The sequence below is a fragment of the Neolamprologus brichardi genome, chromosome 23 (assembly GCF_056152115.1).
Source record: "Neolamprologus brichardi isolate AB-2024 chromosome 23, ASM5615211v1, whole genome shotgun sequence".
Taxonomy (NCBI): Eukaryota; Metazoa; Chordata; class Actinopteri; order Cichliformes; family Cichlidae; genus Neolamprologus; species Neolamprologus brichardi.
The window spans coordinates 11,109,639-11,124,842 of NC_142125.1; the positions used below are offsets into that span (position 1 = coordinate 11,109,639).

At 45.3% G+C, this 15,204-nt stretch overlaps 1 protein-coding gene across 2 annotated transcripts in view; it reads right to left on the reverse strand.

Annotated features, from left to right (window-relative positions):
- The window catches only part of zgc:92140 (uncharacterized protein C1orf21 homolog), a 28,155-nt gene extending 13,149 nt beyond the window's left edge, over nucleotides 1-15,006 (reverse strand). Inside the window, exons 1-2 of one of the 2 annotated variants that reach the window (XM_006790323.3) lie at nucleotides 14,869-15,006; nucleotides 1,289-1,418 (exon numbers count right to left, since the gene is read on the reverse strand). In XM_006790323.3, coding sequence (XP_006790386.1) covers nucleotides 1,289-1,379 — 91 coding nt within the window. In that variant the 5' untranslated portion in view covers nucleotides 1,380-1,418; nucleotides 14,869-15,006. Of the gene's footprint in view, nucleotides 1-1,288; nucleotides 1,419-14,510; nucleotides 14,728-14,868 lie in introns of those variants that run through there. The other variant, XM_006790322.3, reaches the window with a different exon arrangement.
- Nucleotides 15,007-15,204: the final 198 nt, after the last annotated feature.

The window sequence follows — 15,204 nt, forward strand, 5'->3', positions numbered from 1 at the left end:
CTAATGTTGTGCCAGAGAAGAGAGGAAAAGAGCTGGGAGAAACACTGGGAGATGAAGGCAGGAAGAGAAGGAGGAGGGAAGAGAAGGGGGTGCAGAGACCCAAAATAGTGTGACAGAGAGAAAAAGGAAGAGAAGTGCGAGGCCTTGAAAGGGGGGACGGGAAGACACAGAAGTTGAGAATAGATTGAAGAAAAGAAAAAAAAAAGGCCTGCAGCACCAAAATACGTCACTCTCTTCCTCTCTAAAGGAAAAAAAATGTTCATCTCATTGCTCTCCTTCATGTCTCCTTGCTGCGTTCTGGCACTGCTCAGAAGACAAAGCGGGAGACGAGAGGGCAAAGAGAACAGAGAGGAGCACGAAACAGGGCAGGAGCAGAGTTAGAGAGGGGTTACAGGGAGGAGGTGAGAGGCTGGAGAGGAGTTAGAAACATCAGAGGGAGAGGGGGGATGACAGATAGACAGAGAGAGGGGACCTCCTGTGGATCATCATCTGCCACATCCATTCACCCGCCTGCAGCTATACCAGAGTGTTGCTCCTAATTCTTAATCGCTGTTAATCCCTCCGCCACCCATCATCTCTCTCCGGCTCCAGCTTTTATTCCTGCCCCTCATTACACAACAGCCGGCTACACACTGCTAAAGCAAAGGGAGCAACTAAGGACCGTAGTATATTCATTACTAATTAATCTCTCTGCATTTTTTATTAATCAAATCTACAAAATGAGGTCGTGTTTGGGAGACACATTTGTAGAAAGTGAACATTGTTAAAACTGTTGTTCTTTTTAGCTAATCCAGCTGTTTTCCAACCTTTCTGGCTGGTTACCAAAGCAGTATGGACTCGTGATGCCCATCAAACACCCTTTGTCTGCTTTGTGACAGCAGTTTACTGTTTACAGTTTCAGAAACCTTCACTTTTTACATTTTTACCATTTGATGTCAGTGAGAAGACGTTTCTCTGTTGTTCCACTCTAATAAAAATGCAAGAATAGCAATATGGAGATGGAACGAACATGCCAGGTCCCCTCCAAGGACACGACTCAACGCCGTCATCTCACTAACTGGTTACTTCCTCTCTTACACGAACTGTCAACATAGACATCTCCAATAAAAGCGGCGGTGTTGACAGTTATTGTCTGAATTGGAGAACTTTACACTCCGCCGAAGTACCGTGAGCTGTAACAATAAGGATGTATATTGTGTCGGCAGGCGGGGTAATGGGTCCACGCTGAGCAATCAACTGAGTGAAATGGAGCAGTGAAGATTTTATTGACATCCCTTCGCGAACTGACCGGTGAAGACGTCGCCGTTGCTGTAGGCCTTGCCGCGTCCCTCCTCATCGCTGGGCACGGCCGACACCTGCTTGGCCGAGGTGCAGCCCATGGCCTCACACTCTGAAACTTCTCCTCATCGCACTCTCACCTGCACAGAGAGAGAAAACAAGACTTCGTATTCACGACAGACACAATAAAACGAACAGCGCTGTTGTTTTTACGGCGCTCTGTCAAACGTGATCGACGGTTTGAGCTTTTACGGCGACTCCCGATCTGTGCAAAATGTCGTTTATGTTGTGTGTTTTTTTTTTTTTCATGCAGCACGACCCTCAGAGATGACTTATCTTTCCCATCCTTTCCATGCCTCTGAATCAGGAAACCAAAGCACACTTCACAGAAGTGTGAATTCACACCTGGCGTTAAGAGGCTCAGTAGAAAGAGAAATGCACATTTATAGCGCATGCTGCAGGTTATTACTTCCTCATAAGAGTTTCTTTCAGAGCTAAATATAGCCACTGCCATTAAATACATGGAGCAGCAGCAGCGGGGGTGCAGTGCAGGGTAAATAAAGAGCATAACCCAGCTGATATATGCTTTATGCTTTTTATTCTTGTTATACAAAACACCTAAAAAAAACTAAAAGAAATGCATAAATAAATAAATGTGTTTGGTGAAACTGAACACAAATGTATTTAAATGTGAAAGCTATTCACACCTGAATATTTGGACTTTTGATCTGAAAACACTACTACGTGATGCTTGGAGGAAACCTCTTGGTTGCCTGTGCAAACAGCAACATTAGCATCCGTACCTTTGGCTGCTTGGTGAATATTCACCACCCTCAAAGTTTTGTTTGTCTCCAGCTGTTAAATGTCCAGTTCCCTCTTTTGCTAAATGCCAAACTATGTTCCTCCGATAGATGTTTGCCGTCTGTCTGCAGTGGGCCGTGAAACTGCCAGTGTAAAATACACTGTGTCTGTGAAAACTAAATTAATGGGTGAGCTAAAAGAGTGAAGCTGTTGGTCTAAACAACCAAAAATAATTAGCTGAACTCTACCCGTATCACAGGAGCTGCAGGTGAGCTGATCAGTGACACAGTTCAGGTGTTATTTAGTCTTTGGATTCATTAATACAGAGTTAATGACTCTGCACTTATCACAGGCATTAATTGCAGAGTTAAAATAAAAACTAATTACAGCACAGCCCGCATAGATTTTGAGCCAGATAGCAATGCTGATTTTTATTAGTGAGATGATTATATTAATATAATGCCCAGTATCGGTGGCTGCAAACGAAAAATACCAAGTTCAAGGACATGGGAGGAGACACAAACCAACCTCAGGGGGTCACGAGTCCAAACATCTGGCATCAAAATCTGCCAAAGCTGCTGAAACTACCTCTTCTTCTAATATCCTGCCCAAAAAATGCAACATAAAATAAATAGGTACATATTACTATATATAAATAGCTCATTAGAAACCTCACCTAAAATTACACCAAGCGTTTCCAGTAGTGACAGTGCATGTATATCATGAGTTATCTGAAATGTATGAGAAAAAGGCAACTTCAGATGTCCCCTCCCTGATTTGTTCAACTGTCTGTCCAAAGTTCATGAATGTAAACGTCTGACTAACTGTATTTATGAAGTTACACAGAAAAGGAGAAGCAATGGGATTTTATGGGAACTACATAACAAGTTAATGTGATTATTGCACCACTATCTGCTCAATAGTGATGCTTTTCTGCTACATGAAGCCAACATTGCTGAAGAGATAAACCCTTCCCTAGATTACACTAATTTGTGTTACCATCCATTAAAAACAAACAAACAAACAAAAATTGTTTTGCATAATGGGCACCATGATATAAGGATGCACTGATCTGTTGACACAGAGTGAAAATCCAATAGCTGTGTTAAATGAGCGAGGTGTTCCTACTCTGAGGAAGACAGTGCGATTATTCTTATATGGACTGTTAACATCATCAGGATCAACAACAAAAGTGTAAACAGGACTGCGATGCATAAAATGAACGATAAAGTCTCTCTACATGAGCAAATGCTGCTCTGCTACTGACTGTGACACAGCAAACGCAGAGCAACAGGGAGCCACGTTCACCGCATCAGCATCGACCTTTTCCAGTCCGGATATCCAATCCAAATATCAGATTGGTGATCTGATCTACCTGGAACATCGGCGATACGAATACGGCTCTGTGCTATTATACTGTTTGGCCTGTTCATGTTGTTGGTAAACTGATATACTTGAAATTTGAAATGAATATTTTATTTATAGATAGATAGACAGACATTGTATATATGCTAAAAAGTGTCATTTTGGCCTGTTGCTAGGCGGTTGCTAGCCATGCATAATGAAACTTTTGTGGATACGAGTTTGACGTCACTCCCCTGAAACGCATTTCTTTTATGAGGTGTTGAAGGTTCATAAATGCTAAAAACTAATAATTTTCATCTGTTGCTAGGTGGTTGCTAGGCAACTTGATGCATTTTTAATGCCTGATATAGATGAGAACCATCAGATAAGTAGTAAAGCACCTGTAGTTCAAGTTTGAGCGCAGATGGGCCCGGAGGAGTTTACAGACAAAGACACCAACAGACTGATTTTATGCATTACAGTAAGATTTTCACTTTCAGCTAACCTGTAACCTGTAAACCAGTCTGACTCGGCCGCTAAGTCACTGTAATTACTTCAACGCATCTCAGAGCTTTGTTTGAGAACAACGTGAGGGCATGAACAAACTAAATCGAACTCATCGTTACTCTATAGAAAATAAGAAAACCCTCCCACCCTGCAGAACAGCTAACACAAAGCTGCAAGCGCCACCGTCAGTGAGTTGCACACGCTGTATGTAGATAGTTTTTGTGTCACTCACACATGCCATATGCTGTCTCTGATAGGCCCATCTGACTGCTGCCACTTACAAAAATGCACACACACACACACACACACACACACACACACACACACACAGCTGATTAAATCTGTGCCGCCGGTACATAAATAATAAGAGGCAGAGTGAAGAAGAGGCTTTTTGAAGACACTGAAAAGAGAGAGAAAAAGACAAAGAGAGGGAGGGTGGGTTGAGTTGAAGGGGGACAAAGTGGAAGGAAAAGGTCGACAATAGGTGGGACAGAAAGGGTCCAGAGAGGAGGACGAGTGCAGAGCTTCAAAAGAACGCCGCCTGGCCCTCGCTGCTCCTTCAGAGCTTTTGATGTTGACAGGAGGCCCGTGTTTGCTCCCGTCTTTAGGTTGCGGCCCACCAGCTTCCATCTCACTGGACATGACACAAAGCGCCAGGTGCACAGCGCTCGAGTACCTGCGTGTGCAGGTACTATGTAGCCCAGAATTTACTGGCCAGTATTATCAGCAAACTAAGCTGCTGCTGTTCCCTTTATCACAGACTGCTTCATTCACTGTCACTTGGCAGGTTGTCACTCGGTGAGGCAGCAGAGGAGTGTCGAGGAGACTGCAACAATTCTCAGGAACAAACCATACATAGCAAAAAAAAAAAAGAAGCATCCTGAAATTAATTATCTTTTGCTGCTCCTTTGAGACTCTGAGGTGTGTGAATATTCAGTGCAAGATGAGAGAACTCATATATGAATCCCTTTCTCAGCTCTGCAGGAGAAAAGACATTAATCTCTGGAGCCTGAGCAGAGCTTACACATGAATTTCTCTAAGGGCCTACAGGCAAGAGGGAGTAATACCTTGCGGGCAAGAATCCAGACACTTAGACACACACATGCAAGCTCGGGATGAGTGTGTAGGGTCACCTGTGGCTTGAGTAGGAGTTCTGGTCTAGAGAGCAGCTTATCAGCCCATCCCAGGCAGCCTGGGATACCTCTTACTACAACTACCACTCTGGAACAACTCAATTATGCCTCACATGTGCTCATAAAGCCACCATCACCTCACACACAGCTGGGAGATCTTAATGCAGCAGTCTGAGGCACGCTGTCGTAAAGACACAGCAATAATCGCATCCCGCATTATCTGTCTCTTGACATAGGCACATAAATGAGGGAAGAAGCACGAGGCATGCACCTGGAAACACTGCCGGAGGAGCCCATGTTATCTGTCAGAGTCACATCACAGTGAAGTGGAGAATCAAACGCTAGAGATGGAGAAAAAAAGATAGAAAAAGAACGTGCCAACAAAGGATACCGGGAGAGAGGACACCAAGAGCGAGCACTCAAGTCTCTCTTCACTATTAGCGTACAACTGAAGTGAATATTAGATGAACAAAGCACAGAAACTCCCTTTCCGAAAACCACCGGAGGACGTACGCTGAGAAATGTGAGCAGCCGTGATAGACGTGAAGTTTCAAAGGGTCTCTAGTGTGTGGGCAGCATCTGTTTGAAGGCTTTGATTTGTGTGTATTGAAACATCAAATTGTGAGTAGGAGCAGGCTTAAAATAGACCTAGCACTCCCAGAGCTATTGTTGTGTGCAGGGATAATGCTAGGCTGTGGATCCTTAGGCCAAGCTGCTATTACTCGGGTTATGCATATAAGCTACAGCCAGAAGGGCAGACTATTACACAGCCAAACACACCTATAAATAAATAACACCAAGGCCAAAGGCTCAGACATTCTTCAGTGGCGCATAATTCAAGAAGTCACATCCTTTCAAAATCAGACTTCTGCTCATTTTAAAACTTGGTCTTCTCACATGCATCACAAAAATCTTTGGTAAGTTTTAATGAGGAATGCTTACATGAAGGGTTAAGTGTTGGTTTCATCATAGATAATATATTTTCAGAGCTGCACAATCAGAAACACATGTAGAGGTGTGAATCACCAGACACCACACAAAATATATTATGTCCTTCAAGTTCAACTTTATCAGTATTTGTTTTATCTATTATGGTGTAGTTATCTCACTTTGGTTATTTTTTGCTGCCAAACCTGCTGAGATATTGCTAAGACAGAATCAGTCTGCGAACAGTCTGCAAACAATATACTAAAAGTCTGCCAACAGTCTTCCAACAGACTACCAACAGACTGCCAACAGTCTGCCACAACTCTACTAATAGTCTACCAACAGTCTGCCAGAAGTCTGCCACAAGTCTACTAATAGTCTGCCAACAGTCTGCTACAAGTCTACTAATAGTCTACCAACAGTCTGTCAGAAGTCTGCTACAAGTCTGCCAACAGTCTGCAAACAGACTACCAAAAGACTGCTACAAGTCTACTAATAGTCTACCAACAGACTGCCAGAAGTCTGCTACAAGTCTGCCAACAGTCTGCTACAAGTCTGCCAACAGTCTGCTAACAGTCGGCTAGCAGTCTGCCAACAGTCTGCCATTGAACTGGGTCATTTCCATTGTTTTCTGATGATTCACCAATTAGCTGTGATAAATCATCAAAAATCACACATTTGTTGTTGCCTGCATGGGCAGAATTTCACATTTAATCAAACTTCATAATAATAATAATAATCATTACTTTAAAGAATTCATAATCTGCACACAAAATATGGAGATACCAATCTGAATTGATTCTCCAGCTTTAAACCTCCACCTCTAAACACGTGCATTTTGCTCAAAATATGTCTTAATCACCACTGTAACACGTCAGTATTAACAGTGCAAATGTGAAAATTGTTTGTATTTTGGCTAACGTTTTGTTTTGTTTTTTTAATTAAGTCCATTTTTACCTCTTTATGTAGAGCAAAGTGCAGGTAAGTTTTGAGGGAACTGCACAGTTTAATTTACAAACTACAATAAAAACAAAAAGCCACCAAAGGCTCGTCCACTGTGCTGCTGCACGAGCCGTGCTGGCATTGTGCGTTTGCACGTGTTCCACTGTACAGTGAGATCAGTGCATACACTTTTAGGACTGGCCACTCCAGCAGGAATCAGCCCGAGTTAGTACCGAGCTCTGCCCAATGCGCTATTCTGTGCCACGTGCAAAACCACAGTGGGGCGTTGCTCAGCTTTGATTTAAATAGGAAAAAAAAATCCACACCACAGTGTGGGGCAGCTGTTGAGACGGAAAAAAAAATGTGCTCAGCCAATTTTTACCTATTGAAGACGTGTTACAAATAAATAAGTAAAAACTGGGAGTTCTGCAGTGTGTGAGCTCTGTTTTTTCCAGTGTTGATTTAACCCACAGGACAGCAGGACTGAGCTGCTCTGTAGATGCTCAAGTGTGTCAATGGGACAAGCTTGGCAAGTCAGTGTATACACACACACACGGGCCATGTTGGCTCACAAGCTGAGCCAACATGGCCCGATAAACATCCAGTGTGTGAAAAGGATAAAAAGCTCTTAACACCAACTGTCACACGACCGCCTCTGGATCCAGATGCTCAAGATTCATTGTGAGCATATGGGCCAAAACAGAGGGGCAACCCAGTTTAAAGATATAAAGAAGTTGTGATGTCAGCTAGCAGCTCTTGCGTCATTCAAGCCGATCTTACCCCAGATTTGGCGCAGAGCCTCCTGTTGCTGTTTCACCTCGTAAGCAATTTTAAGCAGTTTGAAACAATAATCCTGAGCCAGGCGATACAAAGAGCTCTTCTTAAATGCAGACCAAGTTGTATATTTAACACATGGCAAATAACCAGACCCTGAAAATGATTTGGCAAACACAGAGGCCTGCCCATGCCTGCATATGTTGGTGTGGGACGTGACCTGCCCTCAGGTCTGTGAACAAGCCCCCTTTACAAGTCAGTTTGTTAAAGGAGGAACTCAGAAAGCGCTGTGAGGAAGATGTGAATGCTTGCACAAACACGGGTCGTGTACACAGACCGAGTAGTGTGCAGTGCAAGGGTTTCTCAAATGCAAGATTGTGCCAGAGGGAGCACAAGCAACCACAGAGCCTGAAAAACGGGCCAAACAAAGGTGGAAAACTGGTTTAAGCATAGCAGAGAGAGTTTTTGTTTAACGGGTTTATTTCTGTGCGTGAACTGGATGTGTGCGTTTATCAGTTCCCACCGTAAAGCTCCCGGCTGTGATGGGGAAGTGCTCGCTCAGCAGCCATTTAAGCCTCAGGGAGAGTGACTTCAGGGCAGCCTCACCTGTGACAACACAGCGACAGTTTCTATCTTTGCTTCATCATCTTCACAGCTGAGTGCTGAGCTACGCTTTAGAAACTGCATGTCAAAAACACAAAAAAGGTTTGGATGCTCTTTAAATCTAAAAAAAAAAAAAAAAAGAAGAAGAGAGAATTCAGTGGTTTGAAACGGCTCAAAGCCTATATTTAATTGAAAATAGGACAAAACACAACATATCATTAGGCTCTTTTTGAGTTTACTGCAAGGAGCGCGTCTCCCTCTGTGACGTGCAGCGAGCGTGGGCAGCTGGACTTTCAGAGCGGTCATGATGTAATACATGCAGACTTGGCTGACATAATTAAGGACTTCCATGAAAACAAAAAAGTTCATCTGGAATGCAGCATGTGTATAACATTCAGCATTAATGGTGCCTTCTCAGGTGGAACATCTACTGATATCATCAGCCAACTAGCCTCTCTCTCCTTTATCCAAACCGGAGCTGCGACTGTGTGCCCTGCGTCACCCTCGCTGCCTCTGATACTGCAGCTTCGAAGGTGGACGCCAGGTCTGCAACCACTCAATGTCAGTTAACGTCTTCAAAACAACCTTGGAGCATCAAGACGGTGATAAAACAGGGATGAGATAGAGTCAGTCTGATATCTGTTTGGTGCTGAATGGAGTCGAGTTTACAATTATATGTAGTCTGCAATGACGCAGCATTTAACTGTGATAAACAGATCAAATCTGTTTCCGTCTAAATGCACACAAATTCGCAGTAACTACTTAGATCCAGAATCCAGCCTAACTTCCTTGAGCTGAGACAGAAATTTAAAAATTTGTCCTCCAATAGTGACGTAGGTTGGTGACAGCCTTGCTTTTATACATGATTATAACCAGAATACAACCAGCTGAATAGTGACCAGTTGGTTGGAGTAAATCCTTGGACTTTAAGCAATTCAATGTAGTCACCACCCACCAATTTTTCCTAGTCACAAGGAAGTTGCCATCCTATTTTTACTCCAGTGAGACGGAGCCAGTAACTATTTCCCTTGGTTGAGTAAAGCCAGCAACATGATTCACATCATTTTCATACTCGAACAATCCAATGACCCCTGGTGCACTGTAGATTGAGGCATAATCTTTTAGATCAAAAAAGTGCTTCATCGTAGGCTATCCCTGCAATTTCATGGAGCGCAGCAGCATGACAAGATAACAATACGCGACATTCATTCGCTCACAGCTCTGCTCTGTCCTCAAGAGACCCCATAACACCCAAAACACAGCCAGTGCAAAGAAATATGGCAACACATGAAGCTATAAACCACCACAAGTCTATCCTCTGAATATGGAATAAACACCTGCAAGTGTTTGAGGTTTGGATGTTTTCTCTGCGGCACTCGGTCGTATGCTGGCTCCCTAACTTGGCACTCTGTCATCAAAAATTTGAGAACACCACGGGACAACTGGGCCTCGATCCATGCCAGGAAAGAGTCCTCACAGCATATCAGAGCCACTGGATCCCTCACTGTAGGGGTCACAAGTTCACAATTTTCTCTGAATTATTCATCCTTCTGTATGTGATGATAGAGGACAACTCCAGAAAAAAAAGTATGTACGGCTAAAATAAGCAAACAGTAAAGCTCCCTGAGGGAAAAAATATTGCTCTGCATAATTAACACTTGAAAAATCCTTATTTATCTTATACTCAACCCCCTCAGTTCAGCTTATGTGATAAAATCTATGACTAAGTGAGAAAATCTGATTGTCAAATCATCTCATATGTACTAGTCATGTTGCATAACTCATATGCTGGTGCAAACACACTGCACCAGCTGACCTAATAAACACTCAATCAAAACGCTCCACCTGGAGTCACTGCAAATGGCTCGTACGGTGAATCGCGAGCTGCGGCGTGTTGAGCGGGTCTTTGCGTCTCTATGTGACAGAGCACAGTGCCGGCAACTCGTGGGCCAGTGCGCCATAATATTTACTCTAGCCAGGCAGCAAATGCTGCACCTCTCCTCCTGTCCCACTTTAAGCACTCCATCAGCCTGACAAGCCCGGGAAGTCATGCCAACACACACACACACACACGCACGTACACACACACAGGCCGGTGGACAGTAAAGGTCCATCATGAGTGTTCTGCTGCTGCTTTGTGTGCCTCTCTTCTCTCTTTTTCACTGTCTGCCGTTGAGTGGCTCTTTCCTCTTCCTCTCACTGTAGTAATGAGGATGACAAGCAGCCATGGGTGGAGGAGTGGACGTGGAAACAGAGGGGACCCTGTTCTGCTGAGTGAAACTGAAGCCCGGCCTTGTGACTGACAATGAGAGGCATATTGTGCAGAACTGAGGCATGTGCTGGTGAAGAAGCTGGAGTAAGCTGTAGACAAGCTTTTACGTATTTTTGGGAAGAGGCCAGTGTTGTTACTACAGGCCCACAGAAGTTTGCACGGCTCTCACCATTTCCCTTCAGTGCTGTCACTCAGAGAGAGAGCGAAGAAAGAGCAGTTAAGCACTCTAATTGAAACGTGAGCTGCATTAAGCCGTATCTCGGTACAGGTAAAAAAAAAAAATCAAGCCATAGAGAAACGAATGATTTCAACTAATGCAGGCTAGACTAGAGGATAAAATGTCTCCTCTGAGGCCTGCAAATGGCTGGCGTTAGTAGCACTCAGTTCCCTGAAAGAGCAAAAGGCAGGTAGTCGTTTCTGTGGGACTGAGGCGAAAGCAGGCCAGAGCCTAAGGTGGCTGACTGACAAGATTTCAAGGCAAAACACCGGAAATAGGAGAAAGATGGAAAAGTAATGGGGAAAAATTCTTGGGCGACATGACGGCGATATAATTAACAGCATCCAGGGAGCGTGAGGGGTTTGGAAGTAATGAAGTAAACCTTTTAAACGCAGTATTTACAAGCTGTACTTGTGAATTTTTGCACTTCTCTATAGCTGAATATTATTTTCCATGCTGGGTGCAGGTTCTCCAAAGTAAAAGTCCTGCTGCTAATTACGGGTAGAGCTCTAAAGGTGGTTTATGTCTTTACCATCTCTGTTTTTATATCACCGATTTTCTTGTTGATCACGTTTGCTGACAGACAGCTGCGCAGCTGATGGTGTGGGCCTCCTCCAACACAGCAGGCGCACGAGGTCAGACGTGTTTATGTTTTCTTACCCAGATCCATCTGAACTGCCAACAAACCAACCCACGAGGCACACAATTAATACCGTGCCCGGCATTAATAGTCATAAGAAATTACGCATACGAATCTTTGCATAATTGGCAGGACGACTGGCCGAGACCCTTCAGACGACTGTTTGTGCGGGAATAAAAACCACGCTGAATGTTTCGCCTCTTCGGGTGGCTGCGAACGAGCCCGTGTTTAAAATCTCAACATGGCTGGTATCGCATCTGCAATGTTATTCTTTCAGACGCAAACCAGTGCTTTTGGTCGGTCCATTATCCTACACACACGCTACAAAACCTTCCAGCAGTTTACCCTAAAGACACCCAGAAAGACATTATTATGATTTACAATATGGTGATGCCGACGACATGCATTGTGATGAATTTGTTATATTTGAACAACCAAGCAAGTTCCAGATATGTTTGTGCACAAGATGCTTAGACTAAACAGGAACTAGGGTTTTGCTGAAAGGTAAAACCAACCTGCACTCTCATCTTTATGCACAGACTCCAAACATCAATATGCAGAATTTGTTGGTGAGAGACCATATTTTTAGTACACAAAGCTTTCTGGATTCGGCTTGTAGTCCAAATGCTATGGAGCACAGGTAAACTCGCAGGTAAACAGTCTAATCCATCAGATAACCATCAGCTACCATATTGTGAAGCCTGGAAGACAGATGCTGAAATCTTGGCCCTGATGTCTGCTGGTGGTACTGGAAGCTGGGCTCCAACAACCATGGCTCAGTTCATACATCCTTAATAACAGAGCTGAGTGCTCTAACTGAGCATTAACAGCCACACAAGGGTGTCATAGTATGGGAAGATGGAACTGGTGTACCGCCAACAGGAACCCCCCTCCTCCAAAACACTGACCTTTTATATCATTTTTCACCACCACCTACTTGTGCATTAACAGCTCCACAGCTGAGACCCCGTCAGCGACCCTTTAACTAGAGTAGAGATTGGAAAACAGGCGAATAAAAAGAAAAAGAAACGGAAAGCAAAATCAATACTGTAGTTTGTCCCCATCCCAGCTGGACTCTGAACAAGAACTGAACTGTAATGCAGGCAGGGACACAGAGACAGGACCCTTCGTCGTGTGACAGAAAGCATGTGTGCAGGCCACTCAGCCAATCCCTGCTCACACACAGACCGGTGGCAGAAACAGTCCTCGTCCACCGATCTGCACACCGAATGCAAAATAAACAGGAATGCACGGAGCAGAAGGAGCACAGCGGCGGCTAATGACACAAGTGTGGATTTTTTGGGCTTACTGTTGCAACATTTGCTTCTTGCACTTTGTTTATTCGGCCGGGTAGAAAACCTAATCAGCCTGCGACGCCCTCAGTCAAACTGACAGGTACAGTGAACCTGGAGGATTGAGTTGTGCTGACCTTGTGCTTTCCACACTGCAATACAGACTACCTTATCACAGCTGACAGCACTCAGCCGCACCTCCCACAGAACACAATGCCCGCAAAGCGAACACAAACTGGATGGAAGAGACAGTCACGGGAACTCCCTCCCACACCCACAGACAGAGAAGACATCCTGCGGTAACCATGGAAACCCTCCACTTCCCCACAAGATGACACGACAGGTGTTGCGGGATGACCCTATGAGTGCCTGTGTGTTCACCTGGATCGCTGCTAATCAGTTGAAGGTGAGGAGGCCACAGGTGGACAAGGAAGAAGGAGGAGGACTCAGAATAGAGAGGAAGAGAAGGAGTGTGGAGGAGTGAGACGTTTATATTTCAGCCTCTAATACTAGCCACCGGAACCAGAAAGGCATATGTGAGAAACAAGCACACACACACACACAGAGTAACAGATAAACAAGTGAGGGAGGGAGTGTGGAGGAGAGAGGCAGATGGAGGCAGATAGATGGAGATAAAACAAGGCTAAAGTCAGGAGGGGCACCACAACATCCACCCACAGGATTGCTGGTCTGGCCCTGATGAGAGCTGCAGGTGATGGATGCTGTCCCCTTTAACTGTCTGGCTACACCAGAGCTGCACAGCCACCGAACGGATGTAATGATATGCTGCTGATGGCACGCTGTAGTCTACAGTAGCTAATGACCATATGGTACATTTAAAGGCAGCAGCCAGAAAGGCGGTTTGGAAACTTCTGAAGTGCCTTTGGCGATCCAGTGTGCTTCATAGTGTCTGAGGAAGCAAGGAAGGATCCATCTGAAACAGACTCGGGTAACTTTGAGCTAATGAGCTGCAAATGGTCTGTGTATCAGATGTAATCCTGGCTGCTGTGACTTTGTTCATACAATCCAGCAGCTTCTGTCTTCCTCTGAGGCAGTCATGAGGAACAAAGACGATCAGCAGGTCGTTCCCCCGCAGGCCAAAAGGCTGCTGTGGACAGAAGGCAGCTCAGAAGTTGTACCACAGGTTTAGCAGCAGCAGCAGCAGAGGTGTGAGCCCATGGCCGGCCACAGAGCTCTGCTCTGTCCTGGAGCTCGAGCCGCTTAACAGCTGTGTCCAGCTGTGCTACAGGGAGACACTGGGAGCTTTGTTCCCCACAGGGGGAGTCAGTGCTGTGTGCGTGTGCTCATAGTTTCATTTCCACAAAGGTTAACGGCCTGTAGCTTCGACCAAAGCTGCTCTTCCCTGTGAGGAGTGTTTTCCCCACACACACAAAAACACGGGCTCCCAGCAGCGGGACAGCCTGGCACAGCCGCCAGGATGTGTGGAAAATTTGAAATGCCCCGAGCCAACGCTGTCCAACGCGAGCGAGCGCATTCACACAGTCCAAACGCGAGACAGGAACACAGCTCCGTGTGGGCTCCTCGTGGATTTTACCACCAGTAACAACAGTGATAGTTAAAAACGAGCGAGAGAAACAGAGAAACAAAGCGTCGTTAGCCCCACGGCCAGCCCCGCCAGCGAGAAACCATCGACAGTGTGCAGGAAGGAGAGCGCCCGGTAATCACGGACACTCGGGAAACAACAACAAAAGAGTCCACGAACAGCAGGACAAACCGCACCTCTGGGACACATCAACAGGCAATCCCCGCTGCTACTTACTCAAATGAACCGGTTCCACTCGGTCCGGTGGAGGAGGAGAGTCGGGCGGTCTTCCGGCTGTGTCGGGCGGGATCTGCGCTATGGAGACTGGAGAGCTCAGGCTCGGAGCCGCGAGGACTGAACGTAAACTGTGGCTTGCGTCATTTCACCAGGATGCCACTATTGCGCGCAGCAATGCAGCCATCTTGCTGAGGAGTGCCCCACCGAGCCACCAATCAGCGCCGGGCCCGAGCTGCACATCACCGCTGCGTAAAAACGCTCCGAAGGCGCTGAACAGCAGGAGAGCCGCTCGCATTCATGAGACACGCACGTAAATGTGCACATAAACAAAAGTGCTGGAAATGTACCGAGTACTCACCTACCTCTGTCGTGTACTTTTACTGTGTTTTCATTTCTTGGCACGTATTCAAATAACCGCCAGCGAGTGTAAACATGGGATCGGTTCAGCAGATACTTGTACTTCTACTCAAGTGACAAAAACAGCCTTAAATACATATTTCTGCTAAATATGATGAGCACTCTTGCAGCAGGGTTTGAATCACTCTGACAGTAATACCATGGCGCATACTGACAATTTCCCAATTACACGTCTGTCACGTTGACTCGAGTGATTTGATGGGGGTGTCCGCCCACTGCACAGAAACCTCTGTCGGAACAGAAGTGATTTTCACATCTCCTGCCTCTTTGTTCCACA